The 25,343-nt window shown below is 41.1% G+C and overlaps 1 protein-coding gene across 2 annotated transcripts; it reads left to right on the forward strand.

The window, feature by feature from the left end:
* Positions 1 to 1,678: 1,678 nt before the first annotated feature.
* LOC124114097 (SKI family transcriptional corepressor 1-like) lies at positions 1,679 to 23,128 on the forward strand. 2 transcript variants are annotated; one of them, XM_046474651.2, is made up of 9 exons: positions 1,679 to 2,138; positions 10,088 to 11,604; positions 13,479 to 13,509; positions 13,979 to 14,032; positions 17,361 to 17,408; positions 18,242 to 18,316; positions 19,143 to 19,217; positions 19,975 to 20,040; positions 22,463 to 23,128. In XM_046474651.2, the coding sequence occupies exons 1-9, from the start codon at positions 2,105 to 2,107 to the stop codon at positions 22,555 to 22,557; spliced, it is 1,995 nt and encodes a 664-aa protein (XP_046330607.2). In that variant the 5' UTR covers positions 1,679 to 2,104; the 3' UTR covers positions 22,558 to 23,128. The 2 variants fall into 2 exon arrangements, with proteins under 2 accessions (XP_046330607.2, XP_046330606.2); XM_046474650.2 differs by having other exon boundaries at positions 1,681 to 2,138; positions 13,979 to 14,041.
* The last annotated feature ends 2,215 nt before the right edge of the window (positions 23,129 to 25,343 follow it).

The raw sequence follows: 25,343 nt of genomic DNA on the forward strand, positions 1-25,343 counted from the left end.
TCAATGGTTCAATTGGCTTTAAATGTCGGAGTGTTAATATACAGTCTTTCTTGAGATCCGTAAATGTATGACATGCCCAGAGCTTCCACAAACACTGCCGCTTTATCCCTTTTGCCTCATGGGCGATCAGTCCGCGGAGCTCGTCGTGAACAGCCAACACAGGACTGGATCTCTGTTCAAACTGTGTGGAGTGGCCGTGTATGTGTCGGAGCTGGGAACTATTAACATGTAACATTCTTTATCTTTCGTTTTAGACCTAGAAATAACACAGATTTATATGAAACATTTCGTCATTAATTTTTTTTAATTTATTTATTTATTTTATTTTTAAAAATTGGGGGGGGGGGGGGGGGGGGGGGGGTTCTTCATTTAAGGTGTGAGGCACTAGTCTACCAAAATAATTTCAGATTTTGTTTTTTAAACTATAAATGTGAACCATCTTTGATTATTAAAATTGCGGAATCACTATGTCAGCTGGGGAAAACATGAAGACTGAAGGTATATATTTGCGACATATAGAAAACACACATCCACGATTATAGGTACTAATCACTATGTCAGCTGGGGAAAACATGAAGACTAAAGGTATATATTTGCGACATATAGAAAACACACATCCACGATTATAGGTACTAATCACTATGTCAGCTGGGGAAAACATGAAGACTAAAGGTATATATTTGCGACATATAGAAAACACACATCCACGATTATAGGTACTAATCACTATGTCAGCTGGAGAAAACATGAAGACTGAAGGTATATATTTGCGACATATAGAAAACACACATCCACGAGTATACCTGTTTGTTTAGCGTTCTCTTGATAAGTGCAGGACATATATGAACACTCTTACACTGTTTAATCAATCACCAGTGTCGGGTGATTGAATGAAATTTTAGCAAGAAGATGATTAACTATTCTACTGCCTACATAAACACAAACTTCTTACATATAATCAAAGGACACATTTCGAAATGCACACTTGATGCTACTTACACTCTCTTTCACTGTTGATACAATTGTCTGGTGGTATTTGTAATATAACTACTGTTATCTTAGAAAATGACCTAAGTATAATGTAGAGTTATTCCGTAATTTTATTTTCTTTAGCGGGGGAATGGTATGATTTTGCGAAATAGGTGCGTCCACATTTTACCAAGCCGAGTTCATTTCTGCTCGAACCATTAGGAATTAATTACAAGTTCTTCACAAAGTTACAAATGTAGCCTGTCATCTTACATGCGCACGTGAGAGTAACTAGTCAGCCAAAGTCATCAAAAGAGCGGAATATTCTCAGCAACTGTTTGCCACAATAACGGCCTTGTTTTCGTGTGATCTTTGAACGAATACAAGCAGACAGGGCCTTTTTCTTTTTAGGCCAATTACTGCACATCCTTCCGCCTATTCATGCGCGTTCATTATCCCAATCTTAGCCGGACTCAACACAAATCGAACGACCGAAAATAATTGCTTGGGTGCATGTTGGGTGAGCTATGAACTGTACGCAATCAAGACCCTAGCATTCACGGACCCCATAAACAGTTGATTAGGAAACCCTCCGCCCAATCCCCGTTAAAGGCCTCTTAAATTACAGACGTATCTAAGCTTCCCGGTGTCCGTTGATCAAGCGCACAAGTAAGTGGCAGAATGTCACCGCTAGTTTTAACCAATGAGAGAGTGGTAATTACGATCGATGCGGGCTTAATCACGCCCCCTACCGGAGCTGCGGGAAGTCTTTTGTAATCATAATATTCCCTTGGTTGACTGGAGCTGTCAATGAGCCAGCCAGTAGCTGGCATAAACAAAATAAGACTGGCGCTTGCCATATGCTTGTAGCATTGCCGGTGCATTATTAATTATGTGGCGATGGTTATAAGGATAACTAGTAGTACGGTTATTTCTTCTTGAATTAAAGCAGTCACTCCCAGACGTGTCACAATAGCGGCAGTAGACAGACTAAGGTGTGAGCTCTCGTCAGAGACAATCTCCTAACAACTTACCTGTATTTTGGGATCACACATCTGTGAGGTTTTCGCCTAGAACAGTGGGGAATGTGCAAGCACTGTTAACTTTCTACATATTCTGACATTAAATTTGAAGGATGAGCGAACCGACAGAATTCTCGGAAGAAAACAGTGAGTACATGTGTATTTTATTTCTTTATTATTCTTATACATGTATAAACCCATTAGTTAATCACAATTGTGTTGTGTACTTGTTTTCTAATCCCATGTGAAAGGGGTTAACCTAAAGTTGCCCAATAAAACGGTTTTAAGTAATTAATTTACACTTCATAATGTAATTTAAAGGGGTTTTTTTTCAAACTTTCCCAAGTTGCAGGTGTTTAGCAGGATGCAATGTCGCCGCTATAATCAATTAACAATTAAAACCTAATGATTCCTAGCTTCTGAAGAGTTAAGTTAATTATTACACTTACTGAATGCCATCGATGGATAATTCAAGAAAACCATCAACCAGTTTCAAATTGTTTAAAAAGTCTATTTGACGATTAGTAACCATTTTGAGGGATATATTGTATGTTATGTATGGAGAATTGCGACGCTTCAAAATATATCTCGGATAAAGCGTAATGTTTTTGCATATATTGCAAAATACACAAAATATCTCAAGCCAAGTAATTTATAATATGTTTTTGTTGAACTACAGTGCATATTGAACAGTATAATATTACATGATCTTCTTGAAGAACAACCATGTGTAATATCTCAGGACATACCACTTACTGTGTATGTATATCTCAGTCCTTGGGGAAGTTATATATAGCTACAATTAGTATTGTATTCAAATACATGCAATGGAGTGTAACTCGATATTTCATCAGGTGTTCTGTAATTTCTTCCTTTCAAGTAGTTGGTTATCATATTGTTATCTTCCATAAATTCACAGATACAGACGTACATATCTTCATACCTCAGTGATCGCCAATTGTAGGTTAACGCTGGTCAATACAATTCTAAAAGGTAGTTTGATTCCAAGCAGGGGTCATACTGCTCATGTTAAGATGTAAACATTTTTCAGAATCAAATATTGATTTGAAATTGATTATCAAACTGACTTCTTCATCTGATCAAACCTTTATAATCCATCATTTCAATGTGTTGCAGTAACACGTGATCTGGTTAACATTAATTGCACAAAACATAATTCATTTCAATGTCATAATTTCCTGTGTTTTTAAATCATTTAAGTTCTATCGCCGCGCGCCATTAGTACTCCAACTGAATAGGGCATATCATTGACTGACTATTAAAATCTGTTTTTTTGCGAAGTGTAACAACGTAACACTTGTTAAAGAAAGCAACTTCTTTGTATTTTATTGGATATAAATCATATATAATATGTCACTATTATACTTTATTATTTCATGGCTTAATAAATATGTGCCAAACGATTTAGTTACAATTATCATAAATATTATAACTCTAGATTGCTGATGACTTGTAAATGATGAAATATTTGAAAAGCTTTAAAGCGGTTTGTTGTTTCATTTTTACCAAAGCAAGAGATGAGCTTGGACTGGTGTCCATTAAATAGGTGCACGCGATGCGACTCACTGAGTATGTTCTGCTGTTAAATGTTGCTGCTATCATCATGAGTGGATGCAGAATAGACGATGACATAGAATTTACCGAAATAACTTTTAAATTGGCCATTGAATGTGCATCAAATGTGGCATTACCAGCCCTCGGTAAATCATTCAGCGCCTCTACATGAAAGTCATGAAATGTAATTGAGTCAAAATTGTCACATTTGTCTTGCAACATCTAAGGATTTATCCTAAATCTTAGCTTCGGCTTTTAATCAGCATTTAGATAATAAGACGACTGTGGCATTTAGATAGTAAGCAGTTTTGATATGTTTCTATTGTGATGGTGAAATGATTAAAACTAAAGGTAACTGTATGTCTGAGAATACTGACTGTCAGGAACGTATGGATAAGGTTCTGCAGAAATTCTGCCAGCCATTGGTAACCATGCACGCTGAGACTAAGTGTCTCTTTCAGGAATTAACTCACAATGACGATATGGCAGTACATGTTATTTCATAACTGCAGTTCTAACGCATACCTGGCGCGGTATATATACAAACTGATATCTACACATACCAGTGCCTCTGATATATATACACCTCCTATACGATACATCTCCTATTCAGGGTGTGGGTATTAATATCTATATCTAGACATCAGATAATCCCAAAAGAAAGCGTTTATGTAAAATTAACTTCCATCAATCTCAGTGTTACTGAATATCATGATCTTTTCATAATCCTGACACATTCAAACTCACGGGGACACATTGTCCAGATCGTTTCAGTTTGTATAATCGTTTAATATATTTCTGAATTATTTGTTAAAAAGTTATAATAACCCCTAACAGCCCTGTACTGCAGTGTGTGGTACTGTTTGGTCCTGTCAAGCGAGCCTGTGCAAATTAATAGCAGACAGATGTCAACCCTGTTCTGTTCTCCTGGTGTTGTACAGCTACCAATAGTAACATCTTTACACCGTGAACATCTTTTCTAAACCTCATTCTACAATTACATATCCAAATCTGTGCACGCGACGGCTGACAATGCGGCGAATGTTGTCCATGGAGGAAGTATTGTCTGCACTTGTCGAGGCAGCAAAACATGCACAACAACGCCCATTTTCCTTCACCGTGGAATCGTGCGACAATCCAATAATCGCAGTTTGAGAGTCTGGGGGAGACGAGAGAAGACAACGACGTTGACAATGGCAGCAGCGTCATGGGAATACAAAGCTAGGGGAGTTATCACCCATCTAATTTCCATTGCGAATGTTTGGTCTTGTCCGGTGGAGCGGGTGACGGTAATCCTGTATTGGGGGCCGTCTCCGACGGGGCCCGTGCCATATGCTAGCTGTGTTGGAAACAAGCCGTAATTAAACGCTAAGTGCGGAGTCGGTGGTTAATCACATCTGAAAACACAGAATCGACCGGTCTCTACAAAGGACCCATCTCTCAGGACCTGACTACCATATGTCGACAGATTTACAGAAATTTGACCTTCTGTAATTATTTTCATTATTGTCACCAATCTGAAAAAAGTGGATTGTTTCAACATTTCACATCCCATGGTTCTTTTGTTCTAAATAAAGTATTTAGATCGCCTGTGTCCTGATCGACCGGCTGCCGTCTTAATTACCATGGCTGCACTTAACGGGTTAACGGTACTAGGTGTATTTGTAACGGTTGTTTAGACTGTTACGGTAAACATAAATGGATTACAGAAACACACAGATGTGCCGACACGGTACAAACACCCCCATCACATGGTTCTCAGTAGATAATGCTTGTTAATTATTAATCTAAGAGCGGTGAGTGAACACTGCAAAGTGAACGGAACATTGTCTGCAAGATACAGTGGATGGCAAATGTACCGTTTTTAGTCTCATTGCATTAAAGAATTATGCACTTTTATTAATGGTTATCTTTCCGCTTCTTCTCCATTAATAGATCTGTTATAGTTATATCATTGTTATTTTTTTTGTAAAGAAATGGTACAAAATATTTATGTAGAATATCCCTATATTAAATCATATTTCAATATTTCGACGAAGCGCCTTATTAATTAACAAAGATCCAACCTAAATCATAGTTGACTAGTTGATGCGATATCATAGGATTTATATATGTAGCATCAGATAGTTTCTCTTATTAAATAGTCATTTAGATATGGGGAAATATTTCGTCAGACTGACAGACATCGGCCGGAATGGAAGGTGTATTTTGTCCGTGTTAACGACATCCTCTTTCCCAGTGATGCTATGAATCTTTCTTGAGCGCTACGTTTTCCAGATACTGAATACAAAAATGGTCACAGTTGCTTGTGTATGTAAATGTTTAATTAGCACCTGGTAACTTCGCCTGCGGTTGTCAATCAATATTTCATATTCGTATTTTCACAACAGTGGCAAAGTGTGCTGGTCACGTGATTCAGGTTGTTCATGACGGGAACTGGTCACTCTGTGTCATCAGGTCACACCGTGGTCACCGCAATCTGATAGGCGTATACGACGAAATTAAATATAAGAACATAAATAAGTTTTCACTCACCCACTTTTATACCAAATGAATGTTAACGAAATATAAAGTAAACATCCAAAAGGGTATTAAAAAACCCGAAACGGGTTTAAACCGTTAAAGTGTTTGCGGCTGAGAGGCACCTCGGACGTAAATCATAATGTGTTTTCGTTCCTCTGTATTATTTTAAGAAACATAAAATTGTATTTTACCTTGCATCTAGTTCTTCATTTGTTTGACGTTAGTTAGTGTGAATACAACGATGTTGCCCAGATACTAACGTAGCACATTTTTATAGCGTTTGACGTCCTTATATCTATAAGACTTCTTATCCCAGTATAGATAAATAGGTGAAAAGTGGGAAATACCTTCTCTAAATCTGACCACTGTACAATATATTATTATATATAATGCCAGTCAGCTTTGTGTGTCACTTAAGAACAAGTCCGAAATCTTCTAAAAGTTAACAAATGTCAACATACTGTTTGACTGAAAGCACACTTACATCAGACCCAAACTTGAAAGTTAATTTTATTTCACAGATGAAACATCTTTAAGCATGAAAATTTATCATGTTAGGTCCTAATCAACCATCGTCTTCCATTCCAGAGATAATATGAATTCTGTAGTTTTATCTTCATTTTCCCCCTTTCTCCTTCTCCTTGACTATCACTGAACTTTGTCTCAGATTTACCGTATATTTTACTTTAAAATTCTATCAAGCAAGAACTAAAACCTTTGTGGTATAAATGTAATTTTTGGTCGTTCAAAATCACTATCGTTATTCATTATACAAGCTCTAGACGATGACTAAATATAACACGATTTCATCAAATACATTTACAGTGTCTTTGATTAGAAATAGGATTATGTTCCTTTCTTAAATCAAAACACATATGTAAAATATGTCAAATCTATGCCTTAAATAGTAGCAGTGAATATTCTTTACCTAGAGCCTCCTTTACAAATGGACGCTTAAGTTTTATGATTATAGATCCAAAATAAATTGTTCATATTTATAGATAATCATAAGATAGGGAAACATGTAATACTTCTTAGAATCAATATACACATTTGATGACAAAGTAAAACTTGTAGCAATTCAATTGAGACGTGCAATTAGCTCGAGGTTTTAACCGGTCCGGCAGCTTCATTTGTGACAAAAAAGTGATTTCTACGAGAGCATTCTGTGAGTGAGAGGAGGCGAGCGAGATGATTGGCCCCGTGGCGTGGTACCCCCTGCTTGGGCTGTGTGCGGAATGTAATCGCCAGGCAGTCACTATTTAGCTTTCTGGGTGAGTTTCAATAGCATTCAGCGTTTGGAATAACAATTTATACGACCGAGGAAATGGCTTCTTTCTCGGATATGCTACAGACATAACGAGTTTTAAATGATACATGAATATCTATCATAGATGCTTTGAATGGACGTAAGCCTCTCATAAGGAAGTACTAGGTATCTTTGTGGAGTGGTTATTCTTTCGGCGAGCCTGTGACTTGCAAAATATTTCCAATGTAAAATTTAATAATGAATAATTAAAATTTCATAGGTATCGAACGCAATGTTATATCAAATAAATACGGACGCATTATCTAAAATGACATTCAGAATCCCGCTTCCCCCATCCGTTCTTAAAACAAATACATGGTTTCGTTGATAAACAACAGTTGATTCATTCCGCACAAGTGACGATGAAGCACGGCTGTAAGAATTGACGCTCTTCCATACGTCACAGCGATATCCCAATGTCAGTTGTACACGTGGGGTTTATTTGATTTCGTCTCCGATATTTTGTGTCCTGTATTCTCTACACTGAAATGTTGCAGAAACTATCTCGGTAATTGAGATCTTTAAACATAGAAACCTACGACGCATCCAAAGGTGAGGTGAAATGGGGTTTAACGTCGCGTCCAAGATTATTTCACTTATATAGCAACGTGCATGTACGTGTGTGTGTTTGTGTGGCTGCTTGTACTTGTCCGGACTGATGCCGATTTATAGTGCTAGCTCACCGAGATACCATGCCGCAGTTTAACATGAATACCCCACTCAGACACAGTATACTGACTCCGAGACGACCAGTCCTTGTTAGAGCCCCTTAATGCCGAGCGCCAGACAGGGTAACAACAAGTGCCATCTTTTAACGTCTTTTGGTATGACGCGGTCGGGGATCGAACCCCGGACTTCCGCTCTCCGGGCGGACGCTCTACCACAAGACCACGGAGGCGGTCCGACGCATCCAAAAAAACCTACACATTGAGCATGTGGCGTAGGAGCGGTGGGGTGGTAAAGAGGATAAAGCGTTCGTTCGGTACCCGAAGGCCCGGGTTCGATTCCTAACGTAGGTCGTAGGTGCAATGTTTGAAGCTCATTTCTGGTGTCCCCCGCCGTGATATAGCTGGAATATTGCTAAAAGTGTCGTAAAATCAATTTCACTCACTCACATATGTTGTACCTAACGGGAATCGTATAAGGAAAGGAGTGGTGGGGAGATAAGTCGTTAAAGCGATGGCTCGTCACGCCGAAGACCCGGGTCTCGATAGCCCCCATTTGTATAATGCCTGGTTTACATTTGTGGTACAACACTATCGTCGCATTTCTGAAAGAGTACCTATAGCGGCGTAGAAGACCTCACCTGGAATACACTTGATGTAAATGCATATTACTTAATATATACGTGACATAAACTATTCGTACCATCACGTAAAATAATCCCGTGCCAAAGAAACACCTATTATGAAGTTATATTTTACAATACATTACATACAGGTGATATAAACTATACCTAAAAAAAGATGATATAAACTATATCTTACATACAGGCGATATAAACTATATCTAACACACATGTGATATAAACTATACCTTACATAATGGTCATATAAACTATACCTAACACATACGTGACCCGTGAAGATCCAGGGTAGAAAAGGTATTAAGCAACCCATGCCTGCCGTAAAAGGCGACTCTGCTTGACGTAAAAGGCGACTAACGGGATCGGTTGGTCAGGCTCGCTGGCTTGGTGGGTGAATGTCATCGATCCATCCATTGCGTGGATCGATGCTCATGATATCAATCACTGGATTGCCGATCCAGACTCGATTATTTACAGACTGCCGTCATATAGCTGGAATATTAAGGAGTGCGGCGTTAAACAACAAACAAAAAATAACACAAACGTGATATAAACTGTACCTAAAAAGATGATATAAACTTTATTTGACACACAGGTAATATAAACTATACCTTACATAATGGTCATGTAAACTATACCTACACATACGTCATATAAACAATACCTAACACACACAGCTTACACAGGTAATATAACCGACACCTAGCATGTAAATCATAATTGGCTGTAGAGTGTGTGTTATCTACGTACATGTAATATGGTAAACTTATAGGAAACTTATCGGGGACTTTGTACCAGTTCGTTGTATTCGTTTGTTGGCGCCGTCAATGTTCCTGGTGTAACCGTGTTCTGCTGTCCATTCGGAGTTGGCTGTAGTATTACACAACAATGTAATGATTTGTTCATCTCAACAAACGTTTTTAAATTCTTATTTGTTTTGTCTGATTAAATCCACCCAGAAGGTCAAAACATCGATGGGAAGTATTCAGCCATTCCCCAGCCAACAACACATATACTGCGCTAGATTCAATTTACCAAATGAATGACCACAGCGCTACATTGTTCTTATTACACAACTGAAGTGTTTTGATCACTCATATTTCATTACCAGTTCCCTGGGGAATATACAAGCCAAGCTGCTGGAAAGTTTCCAATCACATTACCATCTCATCCTACCGGGTACCCATTCACTGCTGGGAAAAGACAATCTCTTGCGTAACAAAACCAACCTACTTGGTAGTGTGACAACATCTTGGGGTCGTATATTGCAGGTGTATATTAAATACTGTTTCCTATTAGTAACACTGGTCTGTTCTAGATGTCGGAATTCAGAAATACATTTATTTTCAGTCATATATGTAACTCTCCTACTCTCCTCTACAGATGTCAGTGCGGGGTCGCCCACCAGCAAGGCGGAAGACACCCCGAGGCCACAGAGCGCTGAAAATGAGGCCGGCCCCATGTCCCCAGCGTCCAGTTGCGCCAGTCCCCCGGCCCCGATCAAAGTCTCAACCAGCCGCACCCCCATCAACAACAGCCTCCACTACCCGCGCCAGAACCATGTCAGCAACGTCATGCTGGTAGGCATCCCAATAGTATCTCTGTACATTGATGGCAAAGAGCGTCTATGTCTTGCCCAGATTTCCAACACCCACCTCAAGAGTTATTCATACAATGAGATTCACAACCGCCGTGTGGCCTTGGGCATTACTTGTGTGCAGTGTACCCCAGTTCAGCTCGAGATCCTCCGAAGGGCTGGGGCTATGCCGGTGTCATCTCGTCGCTGTGGCATGATCACCAAGAGAGAGGCTGAGAGACTTGTCAAGTCCTTCTTGGAGGACAACACCCCGCCCAAGCTGCCGGAAGACTTCAGCTTTGATGTGCAACATGATTGTGGTTGGGGATGCCGTGGCTTCTTCGAGCCATCGCGCTATAACAGCTCCCGTGCAAAGTGCATCAAATGTAGATTCTGTAATATATATTTCTCCCCAAATAAATTCATATTTCATTTTCATCGTGCACCTGACGCCAAGTACAATCACCCGGATGCAGCAAACTTCAACTCGTGGAGGCGTCACTTGAAGCTGACGGAGGGAGCTGCTGACGATACAACGTTTCTGTGGGAAGACGTCAAAGCCATGTTCAATGGCGGGAGCCGCAAACGTGTTCTCTCGGCCTCCCTGGCGAGTGCGTCCTCCAGTAACTCTGCAACCAAAAAGGCAAAGATGCCCACAGACACTTCGTACATGGCGGCCAAACCGTACACTAACCAGTATCAGTCATTCGGCATGTTCTCTCCCCACAGTAAGCAATACCAATATGGCCCTGTGAACAATTCCTACGGGTATTCCCAACCAGCCCATAACAAGGAATCTAGTGAGCCTCACAAGTCAGTCATGTCCCCAGCTCCCTGGGCGGCACAAAACAATGTTGGTTTTCCCTCTTATGATTTGTTTTGGGCGAATACTCTTGCTTTATCACGATCTGGGGCAATACGGAATGGGTACTATTCCAACATGTCCAAACACATGCTAACAGACTCTTATGCACGCGCAGCTGGACAATCGGATAAGAAACTTTCAAAAGATGAAGAAATGAATGACAACAAGGCCCACACTGATCGACTCTCAGCTTTCAGACCTGTAGGTCGTACTGCGCATGTGCAATCAGGTGACCAATCAGGATCCGAGCGAGCGGAGAGCTGTGCGAGTCCCGATGATGAAGAGAATGAGGAGATTGACGTCACGTATGACACCGATGATGATGAACATTTGAGTGGATCAGATGATGACGTCACAAAGACAGATTGTGACATCTCCAAAGATGCGTGTGATGACGTGGCAACGGGGGAAAGTCAGGAAATCACAGAGGACAAACCAGAGAATGTTGATCCCCAAAAGGTATAACAACCACCACATTATATGTATAACAACCATAATTGAAACATCAATGAACAAAATCAAAATATCAATATATCGACCTGAAATGAATACACAGTAACCTTTCTGTTTGGTTCAAATTATGTACAGTTATTAATATTACTAGGTTCCGTATTGACGGTGAAAATACCTCACCCTTTTCATCACAACTGGAAATATTCTAAAATATGTTTAATCAAAATAATAAAATTAATGAAAATTTCCAAAGCTTCCAAAACAGTTGTTTGTTTCCGGTTTCCAGCCTAAATCAAGACCCCCGACCCAAAAAAGTTTCTCATATTGGCCAAAACTACACAATCACGGCATTGTTGGTATTTAATGCCACAAGCGTACATTTGTACTACAGATAACCCATTATCGCCATTTAAGCAGGTTTTTTTTGTAGATTATCCTTTTTAAAAGTAATAGTGAAAAAACACCGATCTACCTTATTTTTGGATGGGCTTAAAGAGGAAACACACATGTTTTTGTTTGGCCTCACATATTTTTTGTTCCCACATTTAAGTTTTGTTTCAATTTGAGATCGCGTGTAATGAGTGTTTACGTAATACCCTGCACTGTTCCCATCGGGGCTGTCATTGCGGGACCCCCCACATCACCCCAATCTAATTAGCATCACAAGCTATCTACCAGCTGCTGATGTACAAAATGACAAATCGATTCAGGCTGTTAATTTCACTGCGTTTATTTCATCAATGATAAAGTGCTGCACGATCCTCAGTTACAACTGTTTAACGGTTTGATTTGATGGAGAGCGTCAGCACTCCAGTGGTTCCTCGTGTATTATTGCTGCACGTACACGTTATGCATTGACTCTCATGTCGCCATGCTTTGCGAAAACATTGTCAAGGAATTGATAACATTTGATAAGTGGTATTTCTAAAAAATAATTCTGTCCGTCTGTTTATCTATCTATTTATTCATTCATCTATCTATCGTTCTATCTGTCGCTCTAGTTATATTTTTATCGTTCTATCAATCGCTCTTGCTGTAGTTCTATCCTTCTGTCGTTCGTTCTATCTATTCATTTTCAAACCAGTCGGGAAATATGAACAAACACCGACAGATTACGCGAGTACATGCAGTCAACACCGAATTGAGCAAAACTAAGATCGACCCCGCCGTTAGATGTCTCAGATGACAACCCACAGATAATTCCACCGTCATTTCTCCGAATCCTGACGACATGTATTAAATTTCGGACATACCGCATTGCTCAATTTTGGCTGTATATATACATTATTATTTAATCTTTAGAGATAAACTATTAAATCAAATTTGCATATAAAAGCTAATTTGATTCAGTCAGTGGTTATCAGATGCCGGAAAGCGGGAGAGGTCCGACACCTTCGCATGAAAATTGCAGCGACTGCTCTCTTGGGTGGACAAGGCTTTCTTGGAGTATTGTTCTGTCTGGTGTTTAATCATGTGTTTGGTTGAGACGGTCTTAAATCCTTAATATCTTTCCATTTCACTAACTCCTGTGTTTGTGCCCTCTTCAACACAAGGTACAGACATCCGCGCTAACAAAGCAGTCTTTGATAAACAATGATGGATGCTTGGAGTGGCATGATTACGTTTTTAAGTATTTAACGTAAAACAGTTCTTGATGTTATAGAGAGTATCGATCTTTGGCATATGACGGGGCATGCGAAAAACGGCCTTGCTTAAATAAGTGTAGAATGACGCAGTTAAAACAACCCGACAGAATAAATGACTCGAGACTGATTTCAGTCCGCACACAAACTACGAGTATTCTTGATACCGTGTTTCAAATGACACCCTGACACGGCGGGACTTCGGACTATTCATCAATATTCCATTCCATGTTTCAGGTAGAACAAGAAGAAACAAACAATAATAAAGGTAAGTTAGTTTTTACACCGTCCCAATCTTTACAAGTTAAATGGTATATGTGTCTTAAAAAATAGCCCAATAAAGAGTTTTTGTTACCTACATATATCGATTTCAGGGACATCTGATTAACATCTGCCTAAGGTAGGCATTCCGCTATGAACAATTAATGATTGGTATTCCAACTATACATGAAGGTAGACATAGTCCCGTGTATAGGATGATGAGAATTATGTTTAAGTAATGAACACGCAAACCGTTGTAACAGCCGTATGTATATAAATATCGCTTTGGTATGCTTTAAATGTGCCGGGTGATTGAATAAGCATGATATTTCAGACAGAGAAATGTCAAGGGGACATCATGAAATATTTCTCGTTTATCTTGACAAATTTGGCACGGTACGTATGTAGAAGTTGTCGGAACGCGAGCGTAACGGCAGTAGTGAGCTCATTGTCATCGCTGTGCATGTTGCTTGCAGGAGAGGCGCAGGCTGTGATCGAAGACGGTGCCGAGAGGACAATGGCTGACTCAGGTATGTCAGGTGAGTGGAGAGTTGACGCTACAGAGTGAGAAAAGGGGAGTTTGTGTTAGAATGAGCTGGACGTGACGCTACAGAGTGAGAAAAGGGGAGTTTGTGTTAGAATGAGCTGGACGTGATGCTACAGAGTGAGAAAAGGGGAGTTTGTGTTAGAATGTGCTGGACGTGACGCTACAGAGTGAGAAAAGGGGAGTTTGTGTTAGAATGTGCTGGACGTGACGCTACAGAGTGAGAAAAGGGGAGTTTGTGTTAGAATGTGCTGGACGTGACGCTACAGAGTGAGAAAAGGGGAGTTTGTGTTAGAATGAGCTGGACGTGACGCTACAGAGTGAGAAAAGGGGAGTTTGTGTTAGAATGAGCTGGACGTGACGCTACAGAGTGAGAAAAGGGGAGTTTGTGTTAGAATGAGCTGGACGTGACGCTACAGAGTGAGAAAAGGGGAGTTTGTGTTAGAATGAGCTGGACGTGACGCTACAGAGTGAGAAAAGGGGAGTTTGTGTTAGAATGTGCTGGACGTGACGCTACAGAGTGAGAAAAGGGGAGTTTGTGTTAGAATGTGCTGGACGTGACGCTACAGAGTGAGAAAAGGGGAGTTTGTGTTAGAATGTGCTGGACGTAATGCTAGAGGGCGGGTAAAAGGGGAGTTTGTGTTAGAAATGCTGGACGTGACGCTACAGAGTGAGAAAAGGGGAGTTTGTGTTAAAATGTGCTGGACGTAGGTCTAGATGATGGGAGATGGGGGTTTGTGTTAGAATGTGCTGGACGTGATGCTAGAGGGCGGGAGATGGGGGTTTGTATTAGAATGTGCTGGACGTGATGTTAGAGGGCGGGAGATGGGGGTATGTGTTAGAATGTGCTGGACGTGATGTTAGAGGGCGGGAGATGGGGGTTTGTATTAGAATGTGCTGGACGTGATGTTAGAGGGCGGGAGATGGGGGTATGTGTTAGAATGTGATTGGCGTGATGCTAAAGGGCGGGAGATGGGGGTTTGTGTTAGAATGTGATTGGCGTGGGTCTAGAGGGCGGGAGATGGGGGTATGTGTTAGAATGTGATTGGCGTGATGCTAAAGGGCGGGAGATGGGGGTTTGTGTTAGAATGTGATTGGCGTGGGTCTAGAGGGCGGGAGATGGGGGTATGTGTTAGAATGTGATTGGCGTGATGCTAAAGGGCGGGAGATGGGGGTTTGTGTTAGAATGTGATTGGCGTGGGTCTAGAGGGCGGGAGATGGGAGTTTGTGTTAGCATGTGATTGGCGTTGGTCTAGATGATGGGAGATGGATTTTGTGTTAGAATGTGCTGGACGTGATGCTAGAGGGAGGGAGATGGGGGTTTGTGTTAGAATGTGCTGGACGTGATGCTAGAGGGCGGGAGAAAAGGGGAGTTTGTCTTAGAATGTGCTGGACGTGGGTCTAGAGGGAGGGAGATGGGGGTTTGTGTTAGAATGTGCTAGGCGTGATGCTAGAGGGAGGGAGATGGGGGTTTGTGTTAGAATGTGCTGGGCGTGATGCTAGAGGGCGGGAGATGGGGGTTTGTGTTAGAATGTGCTGGACGGGAAACTGGAGGGCGGGAGATGGGGGTTTGTGTTAGAATGTGCTGGACGTAATGCTAGAGGGCGGGAAAAAGGGGAGTTTGTGTTAGAATGTGCTGGACGTGATGCTAGAGGGAGGGAGATGGGGGTTTGTGTTAGAATGTGCTGGACGTAATGCTAGAGGGAGGGAGATGGGGGTATGTGTTAGAATGTGCTGGACGGGAAACTGGAGGGCGGGAGATTGGGGTTTGTGTTAGAATGTGCTGGACGGGAAACTGGAGGGCGGGAGATGGGGGTTTGTGTTAGAATGTGCTGGACGGGAAACTGGAGGGCGGGAGATGGGGGTTTGTGTTAGAATGTGCTGGACGGGAAACTTGGGGGCGGGAGATGGGGGTTTGTGTTAGAATGTGATGGACGAGATGGGGTTCCTTTTGACAAAATATCGCGGATGTAACGTCTGAGTATGAGAAGGGGGCAGTTTTGGCTCGAATGCCGTAGAGGTGACACTAGAGGGTTGGGATGATGGTGTTTGTGTCACAATGACATGGAAATGCCACCAAGATTGATAATATGGTTTGACAAACGGTTTCCGATTAAGATGTACATGATGCACCCCCTGCGAGACGACAGTCGACGTCACTTGGCCACAACGACATCTAGAACCTAAGCGTTTACTTGTGTCGTGTGATCAGAAGACTTCATTTTGTCATGTGATCAGCACTTCCAGGTGATCACAAATCCTACCTGTGTGACGTTATCATATAACACACCCGAAGTACATGATCATTAAATGCCCTTTTTGTGTGATGTTGTCGCTTGACAAACAAGTGCCATTTGATCACGTGAAGATTCTATGTGGCCATGAGACATACCCGTGTCACGTGACTAGTATTAAGAGCTTAGTGACAAAAGGCGTGGTGGCAGTCCACCAACAATGTACTCGGCTTCCGATCCATCAACCTCAGTGTGTTTAATATAGAAATAATAAATCTAATCTCGTCAACTTACAAGTATCTCTTAGAAATTTATGACAATAATATCTGTAGCACGCCGCTCATGCATGGGCCATTGCCTGCAAGCCATCCTAGAGACAGTAGATCTGACTACACTCCGTCACTGATCAAATATTTACTTTAATTGAAGAATTATTTATGTATGAGACACTTAATGACATTTTTGATATTTGCGACCACGATAAAACACAGCTAAATACCGAGTGCTTGTACGAAGAGACGTTCGGGAGAAATCGGAGACCTTTTGACGATGTTGCTGATGTTGTAGAGAAGAAAACAGCCCCATCTGTCAGTGTGATGAGGAAATTATTTATCATTTCGGATAAGATTTACATCTGAGGGGGACTCCGATACAATAAATGTCACCGTGGCGTTATTGGAAAATCGCTTGTCTTTATGAATACATTTAATGATATGGGTTGAGTATTGTTGATTATGTGGAAGGAGTTGACATTCAAACATTCGGGGAGACATTACACCTAGACGAACCTACAAATACGTTCATAGTGGTTGTCATGGTGATCAGTACGGGGAATACTTGGCAGTAATTTATTGATATTTTTCAGTTTGATATCAAATATTGTAAAATAATTGTCCCTTTCTTATACTGTAATTGTACTTCCATGTAAGCTTACACCGGTACACACACCGATGTATGTGATGCATCAGATCAACTCGGGAAACATAATCCAATATTACAATAAATATTAATGTATTAGATTTGTTGTCAGAATATAAAAAATATGGGAATGTAAAATAACGTGTTTTATTTTATCTTCAGATCAATCTGACTGTGAGACTGAGAAGGAGATGGTTAATTTCACTAAAGGTATGTATACGTTGCCATTGTTAACTGACTCTAGTACATGTACATTCAGGAAGTCAGAAAGAGACGCTTGGGCATGTTAAAGTGCATGTAAAGAAACAACAGACTAGAAGCAGGGAAGCTACACATTATTTCCTGGCTGAAAATATGTAATATGTAATTATATATATATACGTCACATGAATAGAGAGAATAGAGGGCAAAATTTGAATAACATTGTGTCTTATCTGTCACATATACATGAACTACTAATGATGCGGTGAGGTGAGGTGAGGTGAGGTGAGGTGAGGTGAGGTGAGGTGAAATTGGGTTTAACGTCGCGTCCAAGATTATTGCACTTATATGGCGACGTGCATACATGTGTGTGTGTGGTTGTGGTTGTGTGTGCGTGGTTGTGTGTGTGTGTGTGTACTAGTCCGGACTGATGCCGATTTATAGTGCTAGAACACTTTAGATACCATGTCGCAGTTTAACATGGATACCCCACTCACACACAGTATACTGACTCCGAGCCGACCAGTCCTTGTTTTAGCCCCTTAATGCCGAGCGCCAGACAGGGTAACAACAAGTACCATATTTTAACGTCGCTTGGCATGACGCGGCCGGGGATCGAACCCCGGACCTTCCGGGCGGACGCTCTACCACTAGACAACGGAGGCGGTCTACTAATGATGCGGACTATCTGTGTCACCCATATACCCTATCTACAAATGGATTACACTTGTATTATCACTGTGCTCTTTATCTTTTGAAGTAACTGAAAACAAATAATTTGTTTTTAAAAATGTGTTGAATGTTTATCCCAGGGTTAACGGATGACTAATTGTTTGTTTCAGAAGAGCTTTATGAGTATTGGAAGAAAGAAACAGACAACCGCAGGAGAGTAGAGAAGGAAGTGTCTGCCATGAGAGGTACGTCAGATGTAGCAGCTGTAGCAAGTACCTGTGTCAGCGTAGAGAATACATCTGTAGGAAATACACGTGTTTGCGTGGAGAACATGTGTTAATATAGCCTAAGGGAATACAGCTGTAGTAAACAAATGTGTTGTAAGGAATACAGCTGGACAAATACATAGAGAGAGAATACGTGTGTTAATGTGCAGAGCACAACCGTAGTAAATACATAAGCCGGAATTGGGTTATGGCTGCACTAAATACATGTGTCAGTGTAGAGAATACGGCTGCAGTAAATACATGTGTCAGTGTAGGGAATACGTTTATTGTAAATACATGTGTCAGTGTATAGAATACGGCTGTAGTAAATACAAGTGTCAGTGTAGGGAATACGTTTATTGTAAATACATGTGTCAGTGTATAGAATACGGCTGTAGTAAATACAAGTGTCAGTGTAGGGAATACGTTTATTGTAAATACATGTGTCAGTGTAGGGAATACGGCTGTAGTAAATACATGTGTCAGTGTAGGGAATACGGCTGTTGTAAATACATGTGTCAGTGTAGGGAATACGGCTGTTGTAAATGCATGTGTCAGTGTAGGGAATACGTCTATTGTAAATACATATGTCAGTGTAGGGAATACGTCTATTGTAAATTCATAAATAAACAGAGAATAGTACAATTACACACTCCTTATTAAATAGCTAAAACTATAACAAGATCGGCATGTTTAAACAAGCATGCTCCTCGTGAACTAGCATACATCATATGGTCCGTAGGCTCCCTCTGCAGACAGACATCTCGGGCTCCCTGTTGTTACCATTGCATTCATTCTGTTTCAGAGACGTACAGTGAGCAAGTCAGTCGGGAGAAGTCGTACCGAGACGAGATGGCGCACCAGCTTCAGGTTGTCAGAGGTAGGTCTGCAGTCATTACACCTATATGCATATCTATGTAACTTTTGTTTGTTTGTTGGTTGGTTGGTTTTACGCCACATTCAGCAATATTCCAGCTATATGACGGCGGACTGTAAATAATCGAGTCTTCCAGACAATCCAGTAATTGATGTCATGAGCATCGATCCACGCAATTGGGATACGATGACATGCATCAACCAAGTCAGCGAGCCTGACCACACGATCCCGTTAGTTGCCTCTTACGACAAGCATAGTCGCCTTTTACAGCAAGCATGGGTTGCTGAAGACCTATTTAACGGTTTTTCGGTTTATGGAAGCATCAATGCTAAAACGATTGCTTTTTCAGCCAATCAAATGCTACGGAATCACTTGCAGGCAATTCACAAGTATATTCATTATAATATATGTCGGGATATTTGGTGAGGTTCAGACATTACATTCAGCGCTGAAGTCTGTTTCCTGAGATTGATTTCCCGACTGTACTATAAAACAAACTATACTGTAAACTTTGAAGCATTGTGATAGCTTCTCAATGTTTGTTTTACTTGTTTATTTGTTGTTTAACGCCGTACTCAGCAATATTAAACATCGAGTAAAACATCGAGTCTGGACCAGATATTCCAATTATCGCAATTGGGATACGATGACCTGTATCAACGTCAGCGAGACTGACCACCCGATCCCGTTAGTCGTCTCTTACGACAATCATGCTTCTCAATGGCATCAATGTGCTAAGATAAACATGTCTGTGTTTCAGATACTCTCACCACGGAATTGGAGCAGGAAAGGAAGGTTCGCTTCGCACTCCAGCAGAAACTGAAAGGTAGATTATGTTTGTAATACCATCCGTCCACCTCCCGTCCGCGATCAAGCTCCGCCTCTTTAAAACTACGTTTAACTTACATTCAACCCAAATGTGTATTGTCTCTTCTGTAATGCTTTGTGTTTACGAAAGGGATAGTGTTGTTTTTATAGTATTTGTTGCGACTGTTTTATTTACGCTTTTACTTTAACACGAAACAAGTAAATATTGAGCCTTGTTCGTTGCAACCAACTTGTTAGGACAATTTAAAGCTTTCCGCCCACATAAATCTGACACATCACGATGTAACTAGAATATTGTTCAAAGCGGCGTTAAACCCAACTCGCTGCTAGGACAATTAATGTATTTATTTGTCTTTCTCTAAATGTGCTTTCGACTGTCTATGCATTTGCAGAGTCCCCTTCATTCACCCTACGGCCGCCGTAACTACCCTTTAACACAAACTCATACAAAAGCTCTTATACGTTTAAATGCACATAAAAAACAAGCACATTTACATGCACAAACACAAACGCAAGCACTAGTTCACATACAAGCACATGCACATCGTCACTACGGAGCAAAAGGACTGTCATATGTGACCATAGGGCTCCCCACACTTCAACGCCGCTCATCCCACGCTCCAGGCTTCAAGTTGCATTGACGGTCAACGCTACATGCTGCACGCTTTACTCTCAGCACAATACTCACCACGCTTCGCCCCGCGCCCCATGGTGCGCCCAACTATGCCCTCTACGCTTTACGTGACGTTTTACAAGCTCTTCTAAACATGGCGCCCCCAACGCTGCACGCTGCGCTCTTCACACTACACGCTGCCCTCTATGCGCACCGCACTACATGGCCTGTCCAACGCAGCAGTCTCCGCTCTCTACTCTCTCCGCGTTACTTTCCATGCTCTAAATTCAGGGGGCTCTAACCAATGGAATGAAGTGATGACGTGTTGGGTGCTTTCCAGACTGTTGTTATATTTACCTCTATGAACTATACACTAATTATTGGTGGAATCGTCTATGTTTAAATGTTATCAATGATAATTTACCTAGTTGTTATGAGTTTCCCATAATAAATATAGATTGCCAATGTTGTCATCAGAGCATCTGTTGCATTTTGACATGTGATTAAGAAAATTTGCTTGAAATAAATCAAAATTAATTTCTCTTGATTGTTTATTATTCCTGAAACGAGAATTTGAAATGAGTCTGTATTAAGGTTTTTTAAAATATCCGAGACGCTATACACCGTTGGAGGGCACTCCAGGAGAAGAAAGTTCGAGGCGATTATGGCGTACAATTGTCTCGTGTTATCTCTAGGTCTAGCTTGCCTAAGGTTGGTCATTCACAGGTGATGTTTGAAATACAGAATAATTATAATTTTCATTATCTTAAAGCAAAGATACTTTAACTGCTTACCCGGGCTCAAAATGCCACATAGAAAGAATAAATATTTATTTCTAAACTTTAATGACTCGAAACTTGAGAATCCCCTGTGATTTTGTCCATGATGTTTTTTTCCAAAACAATACGTTGTTACAAACTCTTTGAGATTAATTGAAGTTGAAATCAGCGCTTGTGTCGACGATTGCTTGTGGCGGTGTATCATGTTGCGCACTGTCGTGGTACGGCTTCATGTAATTATAGCCCCCGAAGCAAAGGGGATCGTTGTTTCACCGGCAAATCCTTCATCTGCTAACAGTAACATCGATAAAATACAAATAAAATATATGAAACAGCAAGAAATGTAATGTTAAATAATACATTGTGTTTGTGTACCTTTGTACTCCTCGTCATCCAAACATTAACAATCAATTACTTGTGAGATAAAAACGACAGAAACAAAATTATTCGAGGATAATTATCAAAATTATTTTTAAAAAAAGCATTGTATGATTAGAATCTGCATCGTTAAATAATGACTATACATTTCCGTAGGGTTAAAACGGTATTTTGTAGTTTAATCACCACAGCATATAGATCGTGTTTTCAAATTATGGTCTGGGCTTTTCAATCCACGTGTGCTATCCATGAAATGTGTGAGCGTAGCATCCTGGCGTATGCCATTCCCGGCCCAGTGGAAACACATCATCTCTACAAGATCTGTGCTCAAGATTCATATCCAAGACACATCTCAACACATACCGAAGACACTTACAGAAAACACTAGACGCATGCTCCAGACATATCTTCTTGGCACGACACAGAAACACCCCCCTCCCCACCCCACCCCACCCTCACACACACACATCATCTAGACACATGCCAGACGCATACTCGAGACGCATGGTCAAGGTATCAGACACATGTTCCAGACACATGTTGTGGACACTGTCCCAGGCAACACATTATAGACACGTAAACTCATGTCAGACATATCATCTAGATATGTGTACATCTCTATATTTAACATCTGCATATTTTAATTGCAGAGGCGCACGATGCCCTCCACAGTTTCTCCTGCAAGATGCTCGCATCCCGACAGTGCGACGAGTGCACGTACAAGGAGTCCCCTTTGCCCCGCTAACAACCCCCTTGTCTGACGGGGACGGCTGGAACATCACCTACATCGTCCTCGCAGGTTACTACAACTATCTGATTCAACGCCTGACCATCAGCATTTTTAATCAGCTGATGTGGACAACCCCTTTCCGCATCCTGTGTTAATAGCGACTACGGACAACGGTGCTTTCAGCCAGTGTGTGTCCGATGTTATTTAATCATGTATGACCACGGGATCACATGCAAGCCTCTAATAACGCACATATGTAGTTTCGTCTTTCTTGTAATGCATAAAGTTTAATGCGATAGCAGGATAGCCCACACCGATTGCGTTATGTGACGATAAATCTTATTAATATCGATGTTATTTGTACATAGCCCCTGTATAAGTGCTATAACGTCGTCCCATGTATATTATGTCATATTTATTGTAAATGTTAATATATTACTAATGTACATATAGCTGTTGTAGCTGTTGTAAGCATGTCAGGTTGCTCTGGTGTACATACGATCGGAGGAGGCGCTCTTGTAACAGACAATCTTTGTTGATGTAAAATGAATAGATTTAATAAATACTTAACCTATATACAATCCAATTCAAGAATTGTATTCTATTTTGTCTTTGACGTGATACAATTTAAACATAATATTTCCGAAAGATTCAGTAACGGAATTATAACCACACCTTAGGAATCATGTTGCGGGAAAATTGAGATGAGGACAGGTTCTCACCAAGTTAATTTCAATCAACATCGATAAAGATGTACCTACCTGCCAAATCAAACATCCTATCTATGTGCAGGTAATATATCCATGGTAACACATGCCTACCCGGGTACAAGTTTTAATGGAGACTTGTACCATGGTAACACCTACTTAATCGGTTGCAGGTAAAGACAGTGTCATGTATCCAAGGTGACCCATAGTTTCCGGGGTGCAGGTAGCAACAGTGACATGAATACTATATATTACATAGAGACACATATTCATTGGACACATACACACCGGGTGTCGGTAATTATAGAGACACATATTCATGGTGACACATACATACCGGGTGCTGGTAATTATAGAGACACATATTCATGGGGACACATACACACCGGGTGCCGGTAATTATAGAGACACATAGTCACGGGGAAACATTCACACCGGGTGCCGGTAATTATAGAGACATGTATTCATGGGGACACATTCACACCGGGTGCCGGTAATTATAGAGACATGAATTCATGGTGACACATTCACACCGGGTGCCGGTAATTATAGAGACATGAATTCATGGGGACACATTCACATCGGATGCTGGTAATTATAGAGACACATATTCATGGGGACACATACACACCGGATGCCAGTAATTATAGAGACACATATTCATGGGGACACATACACACCGGGTGCCGGTAATTATAGAGACATGAATTCATGGGGACACATTCACACCGGGTGCCGGTAATTATAGAGACATGAATTCATGGGGACACATTCACACCGGATGCTGGTAATTATAGAGACATGAATTCATGGGGACACATTCACACCGGATGCCAGTAACTATAGAGACACATATTCATGGGGACACATACACACCGGATGCCAGTAATTATAGAGACACATATTCATGGGGACACATTCACACCGGATGCCAGTAATTATAGAGACACATATTCATGGGGACACATTCACACCGGGTGCTGGTAATTATAGAGACACATATTCAGGGGGACACATTCACACCGGATGCCAGTAATTATAGAGACACATATTCATGGGGACACATACACACCGGATGCCGGTAATTATAGAGACACATATTCACGGGGACACATTCACACCGGGTGCCAGTAATTATAGAGATACATATTCATGGGGACACATTCACATCGGATGCCGGTAATTATAGAGACACATATTCATGGGGACACATTCACACCGGATGCCGGTAATTATAGAGGCACATATTCATGGGGACACATACACACCGGGTGCCAGTAATTTTAGAGACATAATTCATGGGGACACATTCACACCGGGTGCTGGTAATTATAGAGACATGAATTCATGCGGACACATTCACACCGGATGCCAGTAATTATAGAGACATGAATTCATGGGGACACATTCACACCGGATGCCAGTAACTATAGAGACACATATTCATGGGGACACATACACACCGGATGCCAGTAATTATAGAGACACATATTCATGGGGACACATTCACACCGGATGCCAGTAATTATAGAGACACATATTCATGGGGACACATTCACACCGGGTGCTGGTAATTATAGAGACACATATTCAGGGGGACACATTCACACCGGATGCCGGTAATTATAGAGACACATATTCATGGGGACACATACACACCGGTTGCCGGTAATTATAGAGACACATATTCACGGGGACACATTCACACCGGGTGCTAGTAATTATAGAGATACATATTCATTGGGACACATTCACACCGGATGCCGGTAATTATAGAGACACATATTCATGGGGACACATTCACACCGGATGCCGGTAATTATAGAGACACATATTCATGGTGACACATACACACCGGGTGCCAGTAATTTTAGAGACATGAATTCATGGGGACACATACACACCGGGTGCCGGTAATTTTAGAGACATAATTCATGGGGACACATACACACCGGGTGCCAGTAATTATAGAGACATGAATTCATGGGGACAAAAAGACACCGGGTTCCGGTAATTATAGAGACATGAGTTAATGGGGACACATTCCATCGGGTGCCGGTAATTATAGACATGAATTCATGGGGACACATTCAT

Source organism: Haliotis rufescens, unplaced genomic scaffold, assembly GCF_023055435.1.
Source record: "Haliotis rufescens isolate VD_foot unplaced genomic scaffold, xgHalRufe1.0.p SCAF_1, whole genome shotgun sequence".
In the NCBI taxonomy this organism is placed as follows: Eukaryota; Metazoa; Mollusca; class Gastropoda; order Lepetellida; family Haliotidae; genus Haliotis; species Haliotis rufescens.